Source organism: Condylura cristata, unplaced genomic scaffold (assembly GCF_000260355.1).
Source record: "Condylura cristata isolate star-nosed mole 26May11 unplaced genomic scaffold, ConCri1.0 scaffold00034, whole genome shotgun sequence".
Lineage (NCBI taxonomy): Eukaryota > Metazoa > Chordata > Mammalia > Eulipotyphla > Talpidae > Condylura > Condylura cristata.
This window is the reverse complement of record NW_004567135.1, coordinates 14,153,464-14,171,815: the sequence shown is the minus strand read 5'-3', so window position 1 is coordinate 14,171,815 and position 18,352 is coordinate 14,153,464. Positions and strand designations below refer to the sequence as shown.

Sequence of the window (18,352 nt, the reverse complement as noted above, 5' to 3'; positions counted from 1 at the left end):
AAATGGAAGGCATGGGTCACCTCAGCAAAGCAGTTTCAGTGCTATGTGAGGGCAGCAAACAGTGTGAGTGAACAAAATAGACTTGGTGGAGGCCTGCAACGCAGAGGCTGGCATCCTCTGCCTGAAGTCTGACGGTGAGGAAGGAGGGGAGGAAAGGGCTATTTTATTTGGCTGGTTGACCAGGAGACCAGTTACTTTTATTTAAGATGGAACACAGCCCTTAGAAAGTGGGGAGTCGGTAGGAAAGGCTAGGTGAGCAATGTCTTCAGAAGACAACAAGTTGGGAGCCAGAATAAAGGCTTACCCTTGAAGAGGGCGACTGTTCCCAAGACACAGGGCAGGAGGAGGAGACAGACGACAGCTGTAAGTGGAGAAAAGTTTTGGGGGGTATGATTGTTAACGCCTGTCTCTCCCGCTAAACTACAAACGGCACGAACATGGGGACTTTGCCTGATTCACGGTGCCTAGCACATAGTAGGCACTTAATGATTAGTGGATAATCACTGTACCAGTGAGATTTTGAGAGAGAAAAGAAAGAATCGCTGAACACCCATCTTCCAAACATCAACCCACATCCCACCACCCCGACTTCACTCGGGAAAACACATATCCAACTCAGTTCCATTTATTCTTCATACAAATATTTTACAGTTTTATTTTTAAATCATTTACACATATTCATACAAAGAAAAATAAATTTCAGGATGGAACCCTGGGACCATGGTGGTTAAAAAAGCATCTCTCTGATCACTAGGGCTGAAGACAAGGCGGGAGGCTCAGCAGTCATTTCTTCATCTTCCCTCAATCTTCACCTTGTGTGCGTTTATGAGGGAAGAGGATTTTTCAATGCTTTCCCCTAGAAACATTTCAAGAAGTACTGCAAAGGTTTATGGTAACACTGAACACCTCCCGCCCCCACCCCCAGGAGTCTGCAGTTCCTGGACTACTTTTCCAGACAGTCAACTAAGTCCTGCTCACAGGTCTAAGAGGGATGGCAGCACTCCCTACTCCTTCATCCCACTAGCACCAGCCTCCTACCAAAGCCCAGATCTGAGCCCATCTGGTCCCTTGAAGGCTCATTCCACAAGGCAGGCTTCCTCCTGCCCACACCCCAACACTGTAGAACTGACCCGGCAGCTTGTGAGGCCCCCAAGATGCCGGCAGCACTAGTGTACCCAGCACCGTACTCAGGAACTGAGCATCCATCAGGTGAGGTTCGAGAATGACACAGCTATGAAACCTCCTCCCGCCCCTTCAAAGTTCAGGTCTGCTGAGCCAAGTCCACGCTTACATCAACCAGGCCAACTCCTAACACATCCCGTCCCAGACACAGTCATCAGAAGTGCATGGCAGAGGAACCTCCGACACAGCTGGCCAGGACACTGCAGTTATCAACTCCCAGTATCCATGGGGAAGATGAGACATTACAAATGTGATGGACCCTCTCAGAAATGGCAGCTGATGACGACAGTCACCCTATAGCTTTGGGTCCTACCCAAAAAGCAGCACCAAGAAAGGGCACGGTGAGCAGTGAGATCTGTAGCTGGATGTACAGCCCTTGAATTACCAAGGGACTCAAGACACCACAGCGCGTTTTCCCACAATTATGCAGGAACTAGAAGAGACTACCCACCCCTACGTCTGGGCCGCTCCTGAGAGGCCGTACCGCTTGTGGCCATCAGCCCGCCCCCGTGGTAGGCCCATTTGGGGAGAGGGAGTCACATCCAGAGCGGGGACCCCTCCAGGCAGACACTCACAGGGCAGCCCATCCCACTGTCACTGGGGCAGGCCAAACATAGACAGGAGGGTGGACAGATCTCGGGAATCAGCTGCCCCATAGGCATCGCTCTGGCCTAACATAGACAATGCCAAACGCAGGGTGCTCCAGATGTTCTCTGACATAGCGCCCCCTTCACCCCGAGGGCCCCGGCTTTTCCTCTGCATGTTCAGGGCTTCCAAAAAGTGTTCCACAGCCTCCCTGTAGGAAAGAGAAATGAAAGCTGATGAGCCAAACGCCAATGGAAGAAGGTAGGTCAGTTGGCCTGAGAGCGTGGAGGTTAGTTGGACAATAGCAGGATCAGAGGAGGAGGAGGGCGAAGCAGGGAGAGCTCATTCACGGACTTTGCAGTAACCCTCTCACCGGTGAGCCCCCAGGTTGATGCAGCTGATGCCCAGGTTGTAGCGGGACCGTATGTAGCCAGGCTGCAGCTCGAGGGCCCGGCGGTACGCAGCTACCGCTTCTTCACTCTGGTTTCCATTGGCCAAGGTGGCACCCAGCTTATTCCACAGCAGGTAATCCTGAGGTAGGGTGGAGAAGGGTTAGGGTCGTAAGCTAGGCTCACATCAAATTCCGCCCATGTTGCGATGGCTCACACTGTTGGCTGATAGGCTTCCATTCCATTCCTTCCTCAACAGCTCACAGCGTGACCACAATGCCACGGCTCTCACCCCTGCACACTCCTCTATGTCCAGAGGGCCCTGTGCTCCCACCCTCCTTTCCCAATTCTCCCACAGCCACCAGCACATGGAGCCCTGGGCCGAAATGTCCCGCCTCCAAAGGTCCTGACACGCGATTCGGAGAAGAGCTGTGTCCCATTCCCACTCCTCCCAGGCTCACGTTGGGACGGACGCTGAGGGCAGCCGTGAAGCAGTCTACCGCCTTGTCGTACTCCCCGCTCAGGTTGAAAAGAACTCCCAAACCACACTGCACGTCCGGGTCGATGGAGGTGGGGTCCAGGCGCACAGCTGCCAGGAAGAGTTCTTTCACTTCAAGAAACAGGGAGCTGGACAAGCAAAACAAGCAAAAGAAGAGGTGGGCAGTTATCTGTATTATTAACCCTCCAAGTAGTTATTTAGTCAATTATACTGAGGCCCAATCTACCAGCCAACCCTTCCTGCGACAAACATGTTTTCTCTATTCCATCTACCACACTGCACTAGAGAATGCAGACCCCCTTCGGCTCATTCTGGGTCTCTCAACCCACTCTGAGATCCTCCCTCTATCCAAATTTCCAAAATCAAGGTCCTCCTGCTGGGCCTCAGGTTGCTGATGTCATCAGGAAGCCCTCATACTTACTCCGACAACAGAGACCCCAGGATGCGCTTGCTGGGGCCCAGCCCTGCCCCACCGGCCCCTTCTTCACCAGGCGCCACCAGGTGGCCATAGGCAGGTGTGTAGCGCAGCCAGTCCCGCAGGGTCTCACAGGCCTGTCGCTGCAGGGACTCATTGGTGAAGCTCACAGCCAGCGCCATCAGCGCCGTCAGGTTATCTGGCTTTAGCTCCAGACACCTGTTTGGACAGAGATAGGCAGAGCTGGTATGTGCAGTGACAATAGCACCCACCAGTGCCCTGGGAGCGGAGCCAAGCCTCAGAACACAGTCACCTGGCCTCACCTGCCAACACCCTCAGATTAAGATTCAGAAGACTCTTCTACATGTGAGTGGTTAATAAAAGTTACAAATCTGACAAGGAGGGAGTTTTAACAGCCAAGGAACGAAACAGGGGTCCCACAAATGAAATCAAAAGCTGATGAAGGAATGGAACTGACTCCAGTTCACTCCACCCCTAGAGTTTCATCATGAGAGTCCCATGAACAGCCAGAAAGAAGACAAGGATCTGGGTCCAGGCTCTATCACCTGAAGACTCTGTAGCACGAAGCACCACCTCCCCCTGCAGTGTACTCACTTCCGCAGCGCACTGATGGCTAAGAGTTCCTGTTCATTCTCTGCCTGCGTGGTACCCAGATACTGCCAAGCCTAGAGAAAGTTGACATCCATCATCCCTTATTCACCATTCCCTCCTCCCCTCCTCTGGATTCTACCCCTGCCCCACCATCTCACTCTGGCCCGAGTCCCCACCCCAGCCATCACCCAGGCTCTACTCGGTCTGCACTCCTCTCTGGGGTCTCCCTCAAAACCAGAGGAAGCGGCTCTACTCTGAAGTTAGAATGCTGGGTCCCTCACTTCCATGTGCTTGGGATCCTGCTGCACAGCCGCCTCGAACAGCAGCACAGCGTTCGGCAAGTCGCCCTCCTGAAGTCGCCGCAGCCCTTCCTCAAAAGGCTGGGGGTGGTCACGCAGTGGGTTCTCCTCCTCAAACTGGTACCCCTACAAGAAGAGAAGCCAGTGAGAATCCACCGAAGAGAGCACCACCACAGCCAGAGCAGCAGGAATGGGTGGCAACGACCAAGACAGAAGAAGTTAACACCTCCCCAAAGGTGCCAATTTTCGTATTGAAAAGGAGGTCACGTATGACCATGGTTAACATCACTTGGGATGGAGCTCACACAGCTGTCTCCTTTCACAGTACCTGCAGCGCCAGGCGAGCCTCCAAACTGAGCCCTGTTGGGAATAATCTAAGAAGTCTTTAGAGGCCTGTATTTTCACTCCCTTGACTTTTCATCGCTGGACAAGACACATTTCCTAACTGGATCCTCTTATAGTAAGGAAATAAGTTTTCCTTGGCAATTCAAAGGGTATTTCTTGTTACCCCACAATAGTATGATAATTTACAAAGGAAATGGAGTTTGGAGGCAGAGGCCCTGCCTTGCAAATGCAATTCTTACCCCCTCCTGGAGTCATTACTTGTCCTGACTGGGTACAGTGTTCAAGCAGTTGAAGTATTAATTTATTCCCCAACTTCACTCTTAATGTTAATCTGTATCTGATAGTAAATAGAAGTTAGATCCTACAATGTTTCAGAAAGACACTGTTCTCTTCTAGCTGAGGATATGCACGAAGCTTTCATGAACCAGTATTTTGTGTAAGGCAGTGAGGTCATGTTGACAACAGCAGTCAACAGTAAACTCTGTGAGTTGAGACAAACAAATAAAATGTTTTTTTGAGGAGTAAACAATATACAATTACAATCCCAAAACAATATACCAAAATGAAAACAGGACGGAAAATACCAGGCAGGATCCCTTTAAATGGAGTTAAGAACAAATTAGAATGAAACTATAAATAATAAAGATATAAAGGACACCCTTCTTCATTATTAGGAAAGTGCTGAAAAACTAGAAGCATTTAAATCTTATCAGCAAAGTTCTAAACCAACAGATGCAAACCATTTGTGACAGAAACAAAGTTATCACAATAGAAGTTTCTAAGAAAACCAGACATTATAGGAAATGGATTTAGGGTGAACATATAAAAAGTATGTTCACATTAAGAGTAGATAATATTCATGGGACATTTCCATACAGTGTAAAAACTCAGAAGTGGAAAACAGCCTTAGATCAAGGATCAACAAGCCTTTTCTCTGAAGGGCCACATAATAAATACTCTGTCACATCTACTCAGCTCTACCTAGTGAGAAACCAGCTGTGGATTATCTGTCAACAAATAAGCACAGCTGTGTTACAATAAAAGTTTATTATGGACACTGACATATGAACATTACATAACTTTCATGTCACAAAATTACTTTTTTTTTAACCTATTAAAACCATCCTCACCCCACAGACCACATAAAAGCAGGTGGCAAGCCAAACTGCCAAGCCCCAACCTAGACAGCCAGAGTTCAACAAAATAAACCCTTCTGCATTCAACCTCAATCAACTGTGTCCATAAGCAATCCACGTGTTAAGCCACCATGTAGTAAACATCACTGCCCTCTATGACACAATTTCTTAATGAAAGTAATTCCTGCCTCTCGGAGTTACTAAGAACATCAGATAAGAATATTCACCAAAGACTGACAAAAAGCAGAAAGTACTATTCCTAAATAGACAAGATCCTCAGGAGACAATGCACCAGGTCAGTGCTATGACCTGGCAGCCACAGGTGGTCTAAACATCCTCTTATCCATGTCCCCTAAGCTCCTTGGGGTTCCATTAATTGCTAACAGAAAGACAGTTTTCAAAATTAAAACATCTGCCTAGGTGAAAAAAAGCACTCCAGAGAAGCCCAACACCCAAGGAAGGCTTAGGATCACTGCGCAGCTCAACTCCACTGTCTGATCTATTCCAAAATCTCACAGGTCCATACAGGTATAGGGCTACTTCTCTGAGTCTGTCACATCACAGAAACTTCTCCTTTAAGCTTAACAATATACAATAGCTGTTATCTTGAAAATTTAAATACAATCAATAAAAAATGGTACATTCTAAGGCCCATGAATTTACCTGACAGTCAGCTCCACATTTGAAAAAAAATATTGCTGAGAGTTAATTCATAATTAATTAGCACAAAGCCAGATAAAATTTAAGTTGTTCATTACTAGTGAGTAACAAAATACAGTATATTTTTTGTGGAATATTAATGCAAGCAATGCTAATACTAACTTCACAGTATCCCAAGGTGTCAGTAACTTAACACAGGTTCAACAATCTAAAAACACATTTTTAAGTTTTGAATCAAAATTTTCATTTCACCTAGCCATGTTATTAATATGGGGGCCAAAATGCAAAGAGGAAATGTAGCTCATTTGAAAGTAGTGCTGTGTCTATACTTTCCAAAGGCATGGAAATTCTTACCCAAAATTTGCAATTTGCCCTGTATAAGTTGATGAGGCCTATGCAATTTGTCAAATTGTTAATACAAATTAATCATTTATATAGATTATTCCTAAGGACTTTTCTTCAATTTCCCTTTGTTAGAATTCCATAGAAAAAAAATTATGATCCCAAAGCACAGGGCTGTTTTAAGAAGCTGGTAGCTCTCTTTTCTATTCTACCACAACAGGATAGCTTCAGAAACAAGCCAAAATATGGGGAAAAGCATATTTTCCTAGTACTTGGCCCTCAAATGCTAGTCTTTTAAAAGTTACTTCAAACTTCACTCTTCCCTAACTTTGCACAGTTCCCTTATATCAAGATATATCTTCAGCTTTCTGCTTTACCTCTCAGGCCCTGCAGGACTTTGTCCCAGAATTCTTTCTAACTCAATCTGAGCTGAGAAAAAGATGTCACCACACACCTCCCCAGTTCCTGTTACATCTTTTTCAAAACCAATTTTCTATTTTTCTCCTTTCCCCCTCATGCTTCAACTCAGAAGAGTTCCATTACTAATCACATTACCTGTTCCTATAGGTTTTTTCCACCATGATATCCCTGAAATAAGATACACTTCTCAATCAATAGGTATATGCAGTATGCAAAATTCCATTATCTTTCACCAATGACTGTGGAGAAATTTTCCTAACATTTAAGTTACTTAATATAATCCTTTGAAAATCATTAAATTGGGGCAGAGATTAGAATTTAAAATAAACTGACAAGTTAAAAAGTAAATAGACATTAAGGTGTGAAGGCAGAGAGACAGACTTCCACTACCACTCTCGACCAAAGGAGTTCATCTCTAAATGTTCTCAGTCAACCTCCAAAGCAGAGCTCCTGAACATACCATGAGCAAACCTCTACCCTAAGCGTGCGTCTCTGCACTATCATTATTTGTTCAGGGTGGTCTGTGCCCAACTGTCCCGTTCTAAGAATAAAGCACACACTCAATGACCAGCGGAGAGCAGGGGTAAGGGGGTGATTCAGACTTCCTTCCATGGAAAGAAGTTCAAGAAACAATGTACTTTAAAACGGGCATCCTTCAAGTTCAGGATTAACGAACAGATAAGGAAACCCTACAACCTACCTTATCATAGGAAGCAGATGTGATGTCATCATACTCAGAAAGCCAGGGGTGAGCCTCGGCATCCCGTTTGGCCATCTCCTCCAACTCTGCCTGCAACTTGTCCCAGAAATCGACATCAGACTGTAAGGAAGGGAAGGCAGGTAGAAGAAGGAGAACCATCATGACCACCACCCCACCCGCCCTCAGCAGCACTAGCATGAATTCCCGAAGGTAGCAATTCTTAAATGTCAAAGTGTTTAAGAATTTTCTGAAGAGTTGTTGAAATGCAGATTCTGAGATCCTGCCCCAAGATTCTTTCAACAGGCTAAGGGGATGCCCAGGAATCTGCATTTCTGACAGGCACCCAGCCCACTCAAGCGGTTCTGACACAGGTGACCCAGAAACACTATCTGAACGCTCATCTCTTTGCTGATGCTCCACCCACTCTCTCAACGGCGCTTTCTCTTGGGTGGTCCTCCGGCACCAGCTGCTCTCACCTCTATAGCTGACTTGGCCCGTTCAAACTCCATATCAAGAGCAGATGTGTTTACTGGTCTTGTGAACTGGTCAACCCAGGCTTCAGATGTACCCTGTGACAAAGAAGGATAGTCATACCACCACCACCGTCCTACCCTCTAAAGATTGACTAAATGCTCACAAGTAACCACTAACTTGGACACTTCTGAGAAGAACATTCTCAATCTCTTTTTCCCACCCAATCAGGACCTTCCTGCTACCAAGACAGGCTGTCAATAAAATCCCTTCCCCATCTGGGACCACTGAACACTGAACCCAAGACCTGGGACACCAGCAACTCTGAAATGGGGCTAGGAGGTGGCAATGTCCTACCTGCTGCTGTATAAACTCTGCTGCCCACTGTTCTGCCTGAGCTCGGCCAGACCCTGCACCGGAATCCAGGGACACCTGCCCCTCGCCAATCTGCCGCACGAATTTCAGGAACTGGGGCACAGAGACACACATAGGCCGCTAGGGAGAGGACTTCCAGGGGTGCACTCTCAAACAAGCCTGAGGAGCGCCTGCACCTGCCCCTTCCCCTGACCATCTCTAGCTGCAGCCAAGATACACTAAGACCCTGGAAAAAGTAGAGAGCAAAAGGAAAAGGATCTCTGGCTCTAAAGATTTGAGAAGACACAAGAAGGAAAAAGAGTTAACAGACAAATGAAGGAGGGAAAGAACACTGGCAGCAAGAAGCAGGTCCCAAGTCTCCATTCTCCAAACAGGAAAGCAGTCCTGGAAACGCATTCCTTCCCTTCAGAGTAAACTGGAGTCAAAGAAGCAAGACTCTTGATTTCCAGGACCGGCTCAGCTGGGCAAAGCAGCAGTGGGATGTGGCTCACCTCGGAGTTAGCTAATTTGGGATCATCCACCTTGGCCACAAAGTCGCTGGCCGTGTGCTGCAGGTCCTCCTCAGGATGATACTCGTCATGCCTGGAACAGGGAGGACCCGGCACTGTACAGGCTAGTGTGGCTCCACCCCCCAGGCTACTCCCCTCTCCCAGCCCATGGCATCTCAGTTCCCGTGGGGGAAGTGAGCATGACGCTTCCTCACTCTCTTGTCAAGGGCCTACAAATTGCAATTTATCTTAAGGGACATTAGGTAGGAGTGACAAGGCACTAGCTACCTCCTTTTCCTTCTCCCTTCCCCAAACATGTCTTTGCAGAGGAGGAACAGACAGGAGCAAGCTCCAAATACAAAAGGGAACAGGAACTCTTGGAAGGACAATTAAAATTCTTCATTTGATTATATCTGAGCCATAAATTCATAGAGGTAATAATACAAGTGAAAACTTGAATGCAGAAAATGCAGGGGATGCCAGCCAGTCAGGGATGTGGAAGGAGGTGGGAGGCAGGGAGTGCCCGATACTCCTCCCTTCATGGGGATCCACGCCACAGGAAGAAGCCAGACTCACCAGCGGTCAGCAGTGGTTGTTCCCTCCGGCTCTCCCAGCCACAGTTTCTCCTCTGACTGTTCTAGATACTCCTCAGCCCAGCGGGCAGGGGACACAGACAAAGGATCTGCAAGGAGCAGAGATGGGAAATCACACAGGGTTCAGAGAGACACAAGAGAGGGACACACCAACTGGTCCTGGGAACGAAGCCAAAGCAGTGAGATCCTGCTGGATCCCTCAGATCCTCACCTAAGTTTCAGCCCACTCGCACTTCCAAGGGACCTAGAGCAGAAATTTACTAAGAATTGCTCAATAGGAGCTTCAAAATGGATTAAAAACCAAGCCCTTTGCTTGAAGAACTTGAGATCTCAGTTAAAAAAAAAAAAAAGCAGCCACAAGGGCCTCCTCCCTCCTGGAAGACCCTGCTTGGCACGGGTAGGAAGGACGCCTGTTTCTGGTTCAAACCTCTACTGCAGAGTTCACATCACTCCAACGTCAGGAGACTCGTATTTCATCTTTACACACCTACTAAGAGAATCTGAGAGGAGGAACGCGAGGCCACAGCAACCTGGCAGGCTCACTCAGGCCCTACTCCCCGCAAATAAACGCTACACCACACTGATTTCTATCACTTCTGACTAGTTTTTGAGGGCTGTACTTTTAAAAGACCGATTTTAGAAATGGCCTTAGCAGCTCCAATGACAAAGGGCACAGCAACAACATCAGCATAAACACACCAAGTCAACAGAGTGAATGAGTGCTGAACTGTTTCTCAACCCCAAGGACTTTGCCTCCACTGAGGTCCAAAAAACAACAAGACAGATTATTCAACAGAGTCTGGTAAACACGGAGCCCTGTGCCTGCAGTGTTCTCTCCTCTGGCCTTACATCCCTGTCCTTCCACACCAGAAACTGAGACATCATCCTGTCAGTGTCTCCAGAGTGTTGCTTTTAACACTGAGAAGCCAAACTTACCCCTTCAGTATCGATGTATAACAGAACTTTCTATTCCATTTAGCTGAAACTTTGAATAATCACAGCACAGTAATTTCAACATCTGATAAAGTACTGTCAAATCTGAATGAACAAAGGATCAAGACTCTTAGAATATAACTATTCATAAGTAATATTACAAGTATAATCAAAGATTTGGCTGATCTTTTTTTTTGATCATGGACTCTCAACTTTTACATGCAGAATTCTTACAGGCATCATTTCTCTTTCCTTTTGCCCCGACTAGGCTGTTGGCTGAGGAGTAGAGACCTAATAAGGAGATGCTGAGAACTTAAATAGACTGTCTAATGCCTCTGGCCCCTCTGCCCCACTCCACTGAAAAATGAGCACTCCCTCCTCCTTACTCTCCCTCCCCCCTCTCAACTGGAGTGTTTTGCAAAAGCTCTATTCTGGCTGCAAGTGCTCCTTGAATTACACAGAATACTCCTCTCAAGGACAGGAAGCAACAGAAAAAATACAAAGCACCTGGGACTTCAAAAGCGTCATGAAATAGATTAGAAAGAACCCCGGAGGTGAGAAAAGTTATCCTCAAATGTTCTAATTTGGTATTTGGCCATATTAACCACAAGATTCAGAATTTTCTCGCACTGAGAACCTGTTCCAGTAAAGGAATCAAAATAAAATAGTCAAAAATACCACCTGGGCCTTCACAACACTTCTTAAGAAAATCTTACAGAAAATCAGATTTCTCTGGATGCCTCTGAAATTGAAGCAACTCAGGTCTACAGGGGAAGGGTATATCCTGGTCATGCAGATTAGCAGACCAGACACCCAATTCAGAACACGGGCCTCAAGTAGCCTCTCACTGTGCATTCACTGCATCTAGGCACATGTATCCCAGATTCAAGAGTCAAAAAATCAGAACTTGCTACCCGCACACACAGTGATGGGTCCAGAGTCGGCCTACCCAAATTCAATTCCCAAGTTACCATTTACTCATTGGGCATCTTCAGACAAGTCACTTAAACCTCTATGTTTCCCTTTCTTTATCTATGAAGTAGAGATAGTAACAGCTACCACACTGGAGAGGACATGGAGAACAAATGAAATAATGCATATAGAAAGCAGATAGTAACAAAAATCAGCTCTCACTATCACTGTTGTCTGATCTTGGCAAACCCATGCCAAAAGCAGAAAACATCACAATGAGATTGTTGTCCCTTCGCCACAGCCTCTTGCTCTGTTGCCAGCCCGGGGAGGCTCTATTGCCCATCACCTTCAGCTACTGCTGACAGCGGCTTTGCCCATGCTCTTCCTAAGGAAGCCAGGGTTTGGCCTCGTAACTACCACATGAGCCTCACGCCATGTTAGCCAAGGCTGTCTAAACCCAAATCCCCTGAATGATGTGTTCCACTCGTAGTGCCGAGCAATCTGCAAGATCAGCAAGGATTGGGTCCAAGAGATTTGGGGCTAGGGGGTGCAGATTCCATGAGAAAAAAAAAAAAACAGATGAAAAAATAAGACTTTCTGTGGTAGGGAAGAGTTCCATACCTTGACTGTGGTGACAGTCACACAAAATGATAAATCTACACACATGATAAAATGAGCATAAAACTAAATACAAACACTGATCGGGTAAAATTGTGAAATCCAAATGCTCTCTCGATTGCACCAACGGCAATTTCTGATTCTGATATTGTACGTAACTGAAAGTTACACAAATGTTATTATAGTATGATGGGGGTAAAGAGGGTAAAGGTCACACAGAACATTTCTGTACTTTTTTGTGATTTCCTGTGAAACACTAAGTATTCCCAAATAAAACATTACAACAACAAAAACACCTGAGCGTCTATGGTCCTTTTAAACGTATTCTAGAATTTTAACAATGGGGATATAAAATAATGAGGATTTGAATATAAACTTCTCTCATCTTGAGTTCTATTTTTCCACACTAACCACTATGATCAATAAAATCATCCAAAAGTGGCTGAGGTTCATTAAAAAGTAAGTTAAAATCAATTCCCTTTGGCTCTTTCTCCCAGATCTCCATTCAAACGTTCAGTAAATACTGAAAGTTCACAGCATACAAAGCAACAAACTCCTGCAGGATAACAGTTTTATGAAGGCAGACTCCTACGGCCCAACTTTCATTCCCCGCTTTCCAGGCACAGTTCCAAAAGGGTGTTCAGAACAAAAGCAGAAAGAGACTCCAAAAAGGATTTAACACAAAAGGTCCAACACACTTCACTAAAATTTTTTTTCAGGGTAAGGAAGATTGCACTAAGCTACAAGCAATTCAGGTCATTATAACAAAAATTTCATCAATTTCAGTGCTCATAAAGCAACACTTTTTTTCTGAATTATCAAAAATGACCTAGGTTCATATTATAACAGAAGCATCTCCATGATAAAAGATGACAGGTAAATCTAAGGTTTAAATCTAAGGTTTGAAATTGCACCTTGTTCTGGTGAAGGGTCTTTGTTACAATCAGATTTTTCATTCACAGTGATTCCACAAAGATCATCTTCAGTGACAGTGTCATGGTGCTAAGTATGGAGCCTAGAGTCAGACAGCTATGAGTCTGACTGTCATCTCTGTTAATGATTTTGGCAAAGTGTTTAACCTTTCCAAGTCTCAGATGCCTTATCTATGAAACAGGAAGGAAAATCTATCTCATGTTACTCTGATGCCCGCAAGGGTTTAAAAACAGCACTATTAATAAAATCCAGAATGCCTACTGTTCAACCTTAAACTCCAGGAAGTAAGGATAAAACACCAGTAGCTTTAATTAAATAAAGTGAGTCTTTGCTATTGGACTTCAGGTTTTCTCCAGTGTGAGGAGGAAGCCCAATTTTTTGAATTAAAATGATGAAATGAGAAACCAATTCATTCTCTTAATCATGTCAGGAAAATGAAGGAACTATGTGATATGACCACACTGAGAGCCTAGAATTTTTGTAACTTCCTTATTATTGATCTCTTCTTATTCTTGTTTTCTCAAATTGAAAAAAAACTAGCAACACTCCTCTTTGAGAGCAATTAGGAAGAAAGATGGTCTCGCTGTCTCACCACACCATGCACACATATGTGGGTGCATACATATGTGTGTCTGTGTGTGTCTATATATATCTATACATACACAACCTAGCATAACCACAGCAATGATCAAAATCTGAAATTTTGATATTGATTCAACACTGTTATCAAATCCACAGTCTGTATTAAGTAGTAACCAATTGTCTTAATAATGCCTTTTGCAGCAACCACCACAATGGGGCCCCAAAAAAGGAAAAAAGGAAGAGGAGCATTGAAGCGAACACTTTTTTTCCAGTCCCCTTATCTGACAGGCTGCGGCGGGGAAGGCTGAATCCCACCGGGTGCAATGAACAAGAATGACCTAGGCTGGAGTGCGTGAAGTTTAAGTTGCAGGCCTGGGTAGTAAAGCACGTGGCTAAGACCACAAGGTCTGGAACTATTCCAATCCACACTCAGATCCCAACTTCAACATTTACAAAGCTGTATTACCTTGGAGAAGCGACTTAACCTCTAAGCTTCAGTTTTCTTATCTGTAAACCAGGTATAAAGACAATAACTACCTCAATCTGGGGATTAATCATATAATGAACTTAAGGTTTCTAATACAAAACCTGGACCACAGAAACTAAACACTGGCTATTACTAACTTTTATTATTACCACCAGAGTACAGTGGTTACCCTCAGGATTATACTTCAGGCCCCTGAAATTCACAACTACACCTCCAAAGGCTCATCTCTGCCAAAATCCCATGAGCCAGGCTGAAAGGTTCTTTCTTCCTGATCAGCACTCCCTTCCATCCAATCTGTACGTCCTTTCCACAAACTATCAAATTCTACACAACAAAAAAAGTACACCTAGCTCCTCATATTCTCTCCTCTCTCTTCGATATTCCAAAATCTCTTCTCCAATTCAAACTCAGTCCTCTGTTTAATATAAACTTCAATTCCCTATTACCTCCTAAGGGAAATCAGGCTTGTGACCCATAGAAATGAAAAGTTATAAGCAGCTAAAATCACTCCAGATCCTACGATGCAACAGTACAGAGCTGGGATTGCCCCATTGGAGTCATTCCCCATGACGAGCCTCACCTGTAACTTCAGAGATGAATTCCTGGGACCAGTCTGTCTCATTATAATCCTGAGTTACATCCACAGCATCGCCAGCTGCCAGAAACTCCTGGGCCCAGTTCTCAGACAAGGCCAAGTCTGCCACACCAGGGGCTTAAGAAAGAAAGAGAGTACTATGAAAGACAAGAAATACATTTCACTCTGTTCCACCTAAGTTACCTTGAGAGCACATGAAAACACTTTGTTTTGTGTCCGCCTGCATTTCAGTTCCCCAAAGCCAGCACCATCCATCTGGTCCTATCTACACAGAAATCAGTGATTTCCACCCCCATTGGACCCACCTCTCTGAGGTGCCTGGCGGAAGTTTGACTGTTCAATCTCCTGCATCTCTGCCAAGAGATCATCCATCTTGAAGGTCTGCGGGGCACGGGACACAAGTGGTGCATTCTGGTCGTGGAGGAATTCGGCCACCAACTGTCGGAAGAGAAATACCAAAATGAACCCAGAAAGAGACAAGACCCATTAGATGGGGGGTACTGATGTCAACTACAACAAAAGGGAAACAGAAACTACCTATTTGGAAGCACTGACAGAGTACATTTTAAAACAACAATCTGAATGGCTACGGCAATTCTCATTTGACTAGGAAAAGTCTAACAATTGAACTATGGGTTTAGTCACGTTTAAGATAAAAACACAGTGGGCCAGAGGGAAATGCAACTGAGGAGACAGCAGTATATTTACCTCATCTTCAGAGGCGACTCCCAGTGGCTTAGAGACCTAAGACAGAAAAGGAAAGACAGGTGATGCTGTTCAGTGAGGAAGCCCATAGATAATATAACTCAGTTAAACAGGGGGTCAAGTTTCAGCTCCACCATTTACATGACCTTGGGCAAGTCCCAAAACTTCCCTGAGCCTTCCTTTCTTCAACTATAAAATGGTTCCCTTTATCTACATAAAGACATGCAGTACTTAGCATAGTGTTTAGTAAATAATCATTAAGCAGTAACTATTATTTTTGCAACAACAAGACAGTTATCCCAAAGTGTCCATCTGGATCCTCCAAACCAGGCTTTCCACGTGCAGGACACCTACCGCCTCCGAAGCTGTGGTTCCTGGAGGCCAGGGAGCTGGCCTCAACCCCTCCTGTCGAAGGGCCTTATCTTGGGTGAAGTGCCCCGCCAGCTTCATGAGCGGGTTGGCACCCCCGCATTCGGCCTCCACCAGCTCCCGCATTGCCATGGTGACCGCCAGCTCTCTGATGGGCAAAGGTTTGGAATTGAGGTCCCTTCCTCTCCCCAGCCACAACTCAACCTGCACCTGCGAGAGGCGGGCACACGGCAGTCCCAAGTAGTTTGCCAGAGGCCAACCTCCGCCTCCGCTCCCATTCCGAGAGGGGACGGGCGCCCCCCGCCGCGGCCCCCAGTCTCCCCGACCCTCCGCAAAGGCGACCGCTTTCAACCTGGGCCTCCCACGGCCTCCACGACTGCGGTCTCGGGTGGCGGGACAGGCCGGCAGCCGACACCACGGAAGGGCCTGAGCCCCTTGGGACGATGTGGCTAGAGCCGTATCGGGGCAAGGGCTGTGCGAGAGAGAGTGGAGCCGCCGCCAGACCGTAACCCAGACCCCCCAACCCAGTGGTCTGGGGTGCATCGTCGGGGGTCCTTTCCTCTCCTTAAGTCACCTGAGCCCCTCCCGCTCGGCCAGTCCCGGCCCTTCTCCCGCGCTCCAGACCACCCCTTCTCCTCCGCCCCCGGAATTCGCGGGAACACGGCAAGGGCAGGGAGAAGTCTGGGGTCCTGTGCCCCGCGGCCCCTGGTGCTCACCGCCGCGCGCCGCGCCGCACGACCAGCCGGGGCACCTGGACCGTCCTAGAAGGGGAGGAGGAGGAGGGGCAGCGGGAGGGGAGGGGCGGCCGTCATGGGCGGGGCTTCGGCTTAAAGGAGCCATGATCTCCTCTCGGTGGTGGCATCCTGGCTGAAGCTGTTTTAAAAGATTGAGCCTTAAGACCGCGACGCAGCGAGTCGGAAGGAGCTGCGAGTTTATTAAAGGGAAAGCGACGTCTTAAAGGGGAAGTCTTGGCGCGTTGACTCTGGGAGTGCTCCAAGGGTGGCGGACGCTAGGAGTTGTTTCTGGGAAAGCTCAAAGAATGGCTCGAGGAGAGGCTTCCTGAGCTTTGGGGGAAAGCCAGGGATACGAGATCTCGGACTCAGCTAATGCGGCCTTTTCCTGACGGGTTCGATGTGACCCAAGGGGATCCATGACCTTCCTGGGCCTCAGTTTCTCCCCTAAAATAGAACGAATATTTCTAAACGCCCGGGAAGGTAAGAAAAAGACCCTAATATGGCAGTTCGGGGCTCAAATCCGCGGCCTTTGCGAGGCTTCCGACCTCCCCACTTCCAAATTGCCCCAGCCAGACAGCGTCACAGTCTCCATGGAGACAGGCCTGCCCCCCCCCCATCTGTTTGCCACCTTTCCGTAATGTGTGTTGGGGGGTGGGGTGGACATGGATGATGACAAATTCCGTAGACTAAAATAAAGTCCAACGCATCGTGAGACCTCAAGCTGGTTATATACCGGGAAGGTACACAGTGAGTCACTCCCCTCTGTCTGCTTCCCTCTCCGCTGACCAAGGTCACCGGGTGGGTGGCCTTATCCCTGCTGCACCAGACTAAGAACGCACAGACATGCTGCAAGAAACAATATTTAATCACGAAATAAGCCTCCAGCGCTACCATCTGCCAGAGAATTGGCTCTGGTGTCAAGCCTCAAGGTCACTGAAAACTGGCTCTGAGACCAAGAGACTCTCTTAGTGTCATGAAGACAGACAGGAGGGACTTGGAGTTGCTAGAAGGCAGGTAAGCGAGGAGAGATCAGTGCTGCTAAAAGAAGTGACGTGACATCCCCTCCCAGGATGCAGAAGAGCAGCCAGGTAGACGGCAGGTGGCGCCCTGGCCCAGGCTCGTTACTGGCGTCTTGCAGGTTCAAAGATTGAGGTCCCACCCAGTGACTTGAGGGGCGTGGCTATAAACAAAATCATCCCTGGAAAGGTAGAGCAACCACTCTGTCATCTCAGGGGAACAAAACAACAGACAGACTTGAAGATTCTTAAATATTCTTTTCGTTACTTTTTCACTGTCTTTCAGGGGCCCTGACCCCATGTCTCAAATCCCAACCTTTGCATGTTCACTGTTCTCAGACTGCCACTGTAATAAGAATATTCCATACATACTAAGTTAAACCATGCCAAAGAAAAAAGGATGCCTGGAAAGTGCATACTTTAAACAAGAGGGTCTCTGGGGAGAATAACGTTTAGCTGAAAGCCTCAACTGTGGTAGAATTTCAAAGCAACAGGGATTTTTCCCAGAATTGTTCTGACTGTCCCACACACATAACCTTCTGTTCTATGGATTTAAAACTGATTAGCAGTAACTCCCTATGTGCCCAGCTTGTGGAAGAAAGATAATAATGATAGCTGATGTTTAGCGAATGCTTCCTAAAATCGAGGCATTGGTGACTTTAGTCTTCGTAATACCCCTGTGAAATAGGTATTACTGACCACACTGTACAGATCAGAGTTATCCATAATCACACAGCTAGAAAATCAATCCCATTTCCTGCCAATATTAAAAAAGCCTTGCTTCTAAGTGCTGGAAAGCTTTGGTCTCCAAGGCCATAGAATCCTTCACCATTTTCGTACCCTAGAGTCCAAGCCAGACTCTGGGGTTAAAAAGGGGCTAATAGAGTTATTTGGGAATTTAGTTAACTGAAGTTCTTGATTTAAAATCCTAGATTTTGTTAATCCAGATCCAACTTC

General features: G+C 46.6%; 1 protein-coding gene across 3 annotated transcripts; it reads right to left on the bottom strand.

Annotated features, from left to right (window-relative positions):
- Positions 1-622: 622 nt before the first annotated feature.
- On the bottom strand, positions 623-16,390 carry PEX5 (peroxisomal biogenesis factor 5). Of its 3 annotated transcripts, none has more exons than XM_012732583.1 (16): positions 16,362-16,388; positions 15,631-15,793; positions 15,280-15,315; positions 14,877-15,009; positions 14,557-14,688; positions 9,495-9,600; positions 8,922-9,012; positions 8,413-8,523; positions 8,061-8,153; positions 7,585-7,704; positions 3,964-4,107; positions 3,686-3,756; positions 3,077-3,289; positions 2,618-2,783; positions 2,141-2,298; positions 623-1,978 (listed from the first exon to the last, which is right to left on the bottom strand). In XM_012732583.1, exons 2-16 carry the CDS (start codon positions 15,775-15,777, stop codon positions 1,777-1,779), a joined length of 1,923 nt encoding a protein of 640 aa, XP_012588037.1. In that variant the 5' UTR covers positions 15,778-15,793; positions 16,362-16,388; the 3' UTR covers positions 623-1,776. The 3 variants fall into 3 exon arrangements, with proteins under 3 accessions (XP_012588037.1, XP_004692979.1, XP_004692980.1); XM_004692922.2 differs by having other exon boundaries at positions 7,585-7,680; XM_004692923.2 differs by lacking the exon at positions 8,413-8,523 and having other exon boundaries at positions 16,362-16,390.
- Positions 16,391-18,352: the final 1,962 nt, after the last annotated feature.

Coding starts and splice junctions, on each gene's coding strand:
- PEX5 (XM_012732583.1), bottom strand. CDS start 15,777: ATGGCAATGCGGGAGCTGGTGGAGGCCGAATGCGGGGGTGCCAACCCG. Junction 14,689..14,876: donor CCGCCAGGCACCTCAGAGAG/GTGGGTCCAATG, acceptor TTCTTTCTTAAG/CCCCTGGTGTGGCAGACTTG. Junction 9,601..14,556: donor ATTCATCTCTGAAGTTACAG/GTGAGGCTCGTC, acceptor TGCTCCTTGCAG/ATCCTTTGTCTGTGTCCCCT.